This window comes from Onychomys torridus, chromosome 8, assembly GCF_903995425.1.
Source record: "Onychomys torridus chromosome 8, mOncTor1.1, whole genome shotgun sequence".
NCBI classification, from domain to species: Eukaryota; Metazoa; Chordata; class Mammalia; order Rodentia; family Cricetidae; genus Onychomys; species Onychomys torridus.
In genome coordinates this window covers 39,347,437-39,353,991 of record NC_050450.1, presented here as the reverse complement: position 1 = coordinate 39,353,991, position 6,555 = coordinate 39,347,437, and the positions used below count along the sequence as shown (strand labels likewise).

Here is a 6,555-nt window from a genome sequence, read left to right as displayed (position 1 = left end):
GATACAAATAAAGGAAATCTAGGATCAGGTGAGGGTGCTCACTCTGATGGAGGGCACCTACTAACCATCACAACCCAGAACCTTGGTGTGTATTATGCACAACCCAAGGGGAGGGGTTAGCTAGTCTCCCTAGGAGGTCTCTGTAGTTGAGCATTCTCAGGCTGTAAACATGTTGGAGGAGAAAGCTGTAGTTGCTAATCTTTGCACACTCACTCACTCACTCACTCACACTTAGATTCCTAAGGAAAGCTTTGACATCCCTATTGGGTCTTACCTGCTAATCTCATGGGGCTGAGGTACTGAAGTCCTTCACATGGCTATGCCTGTGTCAACAATACACATTCACTCAGGGTTTCCTCTGCGCCCTACAGCAGTAAAGAAACCCATACAGTAGAGATGATGATTCTATAATTGACAGATCATAACTGTTCAGATCCAGACAAACTAGCCTTTCTATGTCAGTCATGAGGATAACTGAGGCCCTTGGGGTTCTGTGACTCTGCAGAGGATTAGCTATAAAGTCCTCTGAAGTTTCCTAGTTCAGTGTGGGAGCCTTGCCTCAGACAGTTGCTGGACCTTTCCCCAAAGAAATAATTTCAAATATGTCCAAACTTCAACTCTTCTTGCCTGGGAAGCAAGGGCTTTAAAACCAAGCCTTTAAAGACATAACAAATTACTGGTTTGGGAACAATAATCTCTTGTCAACCTCAGATTTAAAAAGGTGACCATGACCATATAGCTCTAAATCCAGGAATGATCACAGTGGGCTGTAGACGTAGCAACGTGGGTTTCTCTGTAAAGATGAACAAATTCAAGATGTCCAAGAATTCTCTCAGTTCTAAAACACTAAGATCTAAGAAATATCTTCCTCAGGGCTCCTTTGATGTCACGATTCCTCAGGCTGTAGATGAAGGGATTGACCATGGGTGTCACCACTGTGAAGATGACAGTAGCCACTGTGTCCTGTACTGTGTAGGTGGATGAAGGATGCATATAAATGCCCAGGATTGACCCGTAGAAAAGGGAGACCACAGTGAGGTGAGATCCACATGTGGACAGGGCTTTCCTCACTCCATGGGCAGATTGTAACTTCAGAACCTTAGAGAAGATGTAGGCATAGGAAACAATAATGCATGTAAATGGTGTCAGAAATACCAGCCCACCAACAGTGAAGACCATCAGGTCATTGATAAAGGTGTCAGAACAAGAAAGCTTCAGGATAGGGTAAGGGTCACAGAAGAAGTGGTGCACTGCATTGTGGGAACAGAAGATGAGTCGAACCATGAGCAGAGTGTGCAAGAGAGCATGCAGGTTTGTGATGACCCATGATATGGCCACCAGGAGGACACAGAGTCTGGGCCTCATCATCATGGTGTAGTGGAGTGGGTGACAAATGGCCACATAGCGGTCATATGCCATTACACTCAGGAGGAAGCCATCCATGTTGCTGAATGCTATAAAGAAATAGATCTGGGTCATACACTCTATGTAAGAGATGGACTTGCTTCCCACCATGTGATTCACCAGCGCCTTGGGGATAGTGACAGATGGAGCACTAATGTCAACACTGGAGAGGTTGGCCAAGAAGAAGTACATGGGTGTGTGGAGATGAGGGTCACAGCTGATGGCCAGCATGATAAGAAGGTTCCCAGAGATGGTGACCAAGTACATCCACAAGAACATCCCAAACACAATCTCTTCTTTCTCTGATTGTCCAGTGAGTCCCAGGAGGAGGAATTCTGTGACAATCGTCTGATTGTCCCCATCCATGTCTGTGGAGAACAGTTTTATCATGCAGCCAAATCATTTACTAACATTTGAGCAAAAACATAACATTTGAAACAGTTCAGTGATAAGTTGAGAATAAACTAAAACTAAATTGTCTCTTTTGCAATCTTAAACAAAATCCTGGTTAGTTTCAATGTGTTTTATTTATGAGTGGCTATAGTTTTGTAAACTAATCCTACTGTCTTATTCCAAACTTGTTTGCTTTCTTTCACAATATTTAAATTTAGTCTAACAATTGAGGTAATATAATTCACCTTATGGGTAAAAAAAAAGGAGAACTCAAGATAATCTTGTGATCTTCCTTTTACCAATAAACACACACATGTGTGTATATGTATTTGCTCAAGCTATATGTTTTTTTTTTTTTGAGACAGGATATTGCTATGGCACCCAGGCTGGTCTTGATACAACGGACTCAAGCTATCCTCCTATATTAGGCTACTTAGCACTGGGGGCTACAGGTTTGAGGGCCCATCTGGCTGTCTTTATGCTGTATTTCATACAGCTGCCATTTGTTGACAGTTTAACCACATGGCAAATTGTTTATTAGATGTTGTCTACAAACGTGCAGATTGTGTTTGAGGCTCTGCTATATTCTCAGACTTTGGGATGTTCCTGGGCTGTGATAGGTCTGTCTAGTGGCTCTAAACTCTCAGCATTTTATCTGCTACAGAGCTGTTTTCACCCTAGTCCACTGCGGTTGGCTCACTACTCCAGCTATGTACAAGCTCCTCCAACTTCTACATCCCAAGAAGAAGAACAGGTACAATTGTATGAATTATGTTTTAAGGATTTATTTTATTTTTTAATTATGTGTGTCTCTGTGTGAGTGTGTGCAAGTGAGTGTATGTGCTTATGGAGCCAGAAGAGGATATTGGATCCCCCAGATTGTTGTGAACCTCCTAACATAGGTGCTGGGAACTGAACTCAGGTCCTCTGCAAGAGCAGTGCATGCTCTTAACTGCTGAGCCATCTCTACAGCCCCTGGATTATTTCTTTCTGGAAGAAAGAGCTTCCTGATTGCCAAAGAAGAATCCATGCAGTGTATTTAAAAGCTACTCCCAACAGAAAAGATATCCATAGGCAGGGACAGGAAAATAAGACTACAGCATCCTTGAGAGAATTATTCAGCAGGAAAGGAGAGGAAGTATTTTTATCTAGAGATCAAAGGAGAAAAAAAAAGAAGGGGCAGGGAGAAGCATATATAAAACCCTTGGCAAAGATTGGCTAAAGATTTATGAATTATGGAGACAATGAGGTGTCTATTATTGTGGGTGAAATTAGTGAAAATGAAAGTATAGTGCAGAGATGTGAGCTTATCTTACCTGGACCAACTTCTAAAACCAAGGTAGATAGCTAGAAGAATGACATCTGTGTAGCTTGAGCACATTCCTTATGTAATCAGAGATCACAGTGGATGGACATACAAAACAAACAGCAAGGCAGGGATTTGGAGCATCTCAAGCAGAGACTATCTTTTAGTGTGATCTCTCTCTCTCTCTCTCTCCCTCCTTCTCTCTCTCTCTCTCCCCCCCTCTCTCTGTTCTCTCCCTCCTGCTCTCCCTCTCTCATCCTTTCTTTTCTTCTCTTCACCCATCTTCCTCCACATCCCTCCCACCTCTTGGTTGTGTACATCTGGCCAAGCTTCTCAGTAAACTTCAGTCTCTGTGCCTCACCCAGCTAGCCCTAAGTTGCCCATTTCCTCTTCCCACCTAGAACTTGGTCTTGCAGAGAGACTGCCCTGTTCCTGGTGGGCAACACATCCTGACCAAGAAAGGTTTGAGTGTCGACCAAGAAGCTTTTCCTATGGTCCTGGACCCATTTTCCCCATCGGTGACCTGTCTGCTACTGAGGTAGTAGTGCCTCACCTGCCTGGCCAGCCTGCCTTTCCTGCTGCTGTCTGTGCTGTCAGTGGCTTTCACACAATTCCCGTACTTGTGAATTCCATGCTTGATGCTGGATTTGAGCCAATTCATTTGTGGGACGTTTCACCACTGGAGAACATCTAGGAAGAGAAGCATGGCTCTCTATGGCTAAGCTTTGGTGATGAGAGTAAATAGACCCGCCATCCCTGGAGATGAGGGTTGTCATGACTACCGATGACACATTTTGGCACCCTAGGGCCCATTTCTCAGCAGTCCCCATTAGGTACCCGTGCTAAGTGCTCATTGTTTGCACTCTGTCTGAAAACAGCAAATATTGTCATGAAATCAATCCCTGTGGAACAATTGCACAAACATGACCACCTTGCCTCCCTTCCCTTTGGTGTTCTTTGAGAGGCCAGTGAGAGGAAGGGCAGAGAGGAGGAGGCATTGTCATGGTGAAGGAGCTTATATGTCAAAGCCGGTTGTAACTCTATGAGAAATGCAGTAAGCACAAAACAGAAAGTGAAAACCCCCAGAATACAAGTGTCACTGCTTTTTATTTTTATTTTTTAAGCATGTGAGTATTTGCCTTTGTAAGTCTATATACCCTATGTGCAATAATGGAGGAGGTCAGGAGAGTTACTAGACCGGAGTTGTGGACAGTAATTACTATTGTGTGGGTGCCAGGAGTCCATCCTAGACTCTTAACCCATTAGTCTTCTCTCCAGCCCAAGTGTTTGCTATAGTTATACTTCTACTGGAATAGTAAAGTTTTTCTCAAAACATAGCCACTTTTCAAGCCCCAAATAATGATGTGGTGATGACCCTCTTGTCACTGGATAATTTTGCCCATTTATCATCAGTTAATGTGAGCATGTTGTTTTCAATCTTTTTTTTATCTTGTTTTATTATTTTATTGCTGTGGTGGGATTGAAACCAGGGCTTCACACATGCCAGGCAGTGCTTTGTCCCTCCAGCCTTGTTTTGTCCTTCCTTCCACCCTCCTGCCCTCCCTCCCTGCCCTCCTTCCTGTATATATGTGTGGGGGTGCACATATGCAGGTCAGAGGACAGCTTGCAGGAGCTGGTTCTCTCCACCACGCAGGTTCTGGGAATCAACCCAGTTTATCTGGCATGGCAGCAAGTGTCTTTACCTGCTGAGCCACCTTTCCCCTGCCCTCTTATCTGGATATTTAAAGCAATTGTTTAAATAGTTGTTGATGGGATATCAAGACCCTTTACAGTAGATGAGTTTTGGCTACAAAATAAATTCACCACCACCACCACCACCACTAAATTTTAGGAGTTCTTCATGTAGGAGGATAAATTTTACAGGTGGATTCTATTCTCTAGTTCATATGTCATCTTTGATTTTATTTTCTTTGACAATTTTATACATGTCAACCCTGATTTGGGGGCATGTTTGCATCCCAGATCTCACTCTCCTCATTTTTCTTCCTAACAGTTTCTTTACTACATTGATGTCCTTTACCTCCCCCGGCCCACCACTGTGTTTGATTCCAGATGTGTGCATGAGCTTTAGTGCTGGAGGATATTCATGGAACACATCTCTGCTTACCAATAATAATGCAATTCACTGAGATTTAATATGGTTGCCATCCAAGAAGGGTTTACTTCTGCCATTAAGTTGTTTCTCCATGTCTTATCCTTTGTTTCTCAACTTTTACTGTCATTTTTTTGTTATTCACTTGGTTCTTTTTTGTATCACTCCACTTTGACCCCCCTCTTCTCCCTTTATGTGTATTTTGCTTCCTTGATTACTTTGAAAACTGTAATTAACATCATAATCTTACAACAACCTTGTCTGAATAAAACCAACTTAAGATTCAATATCTTGTGCTCAGATGAGTTCCTATATGTATCTTGTCTCCCCTCCCTTTAATGAGGTCACATATTACATCTTTATACATTGTATCACAACTAATATACATTTATAGTAATTACTTTATGCATTGGCCTTTGGGTCACATAGAAAAGGATAATTGTTGACCCGAGTACGACATTCATTGCCCTGGGTGTTTACCATCATCATCATCTAGTACACTTCCGTTCTAGCCTGATGCTGTGGATATTGATCTGTATAAATAAAATGCTGATTGGCCAATAGCCAGGCAGGAAGTATAGGCGGGACAAGGAGAGAGGAGAATTCTGGGAAGTGGAAGGCAAAGGAGATAAGGCCAGCCGCTGCCATGACAAGATGTAAGGTACTGGTAAGCCATGAGCCACGTGGCAAAGTATAGATTAATAGAAATGGGCTAAATGTAAGAGTAAGAGCTAGACAATGGTAGGCCTGAGCTAATGGCCAAGCAGTTTAAATAATATAAATGTCTGTATGTTTATTTTATAAATGGGTTGTTGGACTAATAGGGCTTGGTGGGGGCTGGAGAGAAGCTCTCCAACTACAAATGGGGCCCAACGTGTTGGGAAGAATTTCCACCCAAAACCTGACAAAAAAGATTCTAAGACGGAGCTAAAAACAGCTCCCTAGTTGTCTCTCTCAAGTTTGCGGCAGCCTGCCAGTTTGAACTACTATGGCTGGTTCCTGGTGTGTGCAGTGTGGTAGGAATGAGGAATCTACAAGTGGCACTTTACTCTGCTGTGTGGTGGATTTAGCCTTTGCTAGTTAAAAAAAAAAAAAAAAAGAAAGAAAAAAAAAAAGATTTCTAGGTTATGCACTGCTTTGATAGAACTGCTTCTGATAGTTGATGGTACACATGGCTCCAAACCCAGAGCTGGTGGTAAACTGTACCACCGCCATGTTGGGAAGCTGAGGTGGGCAGAGCCAGCAGCCACAGTGGCATTTCAGTCTTACAAAGATGGATATTACACAGAGAATCTGGTTGTGTTGTCTTTGGGATTTTTAACTACAGAAAAAGATTTGA

At 42.8% G+C, this 6,555-nt stretch overlaps 1 protein-coding gene across 1 annotated transcript; it reads right to left on the bottom strand.

Annotated features, from left to right (window-relative positions):
* Positions 1–846: 846 nt before the first annotated feature.
* On the bottom strand, positions 847–1,770 carry LOC118590173 (olfactory receptor 1361-like). The gene has a single exon (XM_036198052.1). The coding sequence runs from the start codon at positions 1,768–1,770 to the stop codon at positions 847–849; it is 924 nt and encodes a 307-aa protein (XP_036053945.1).
* Between the last annotated feature and the right edge of the window lie 4,785 nt (positions 1,771–6,555).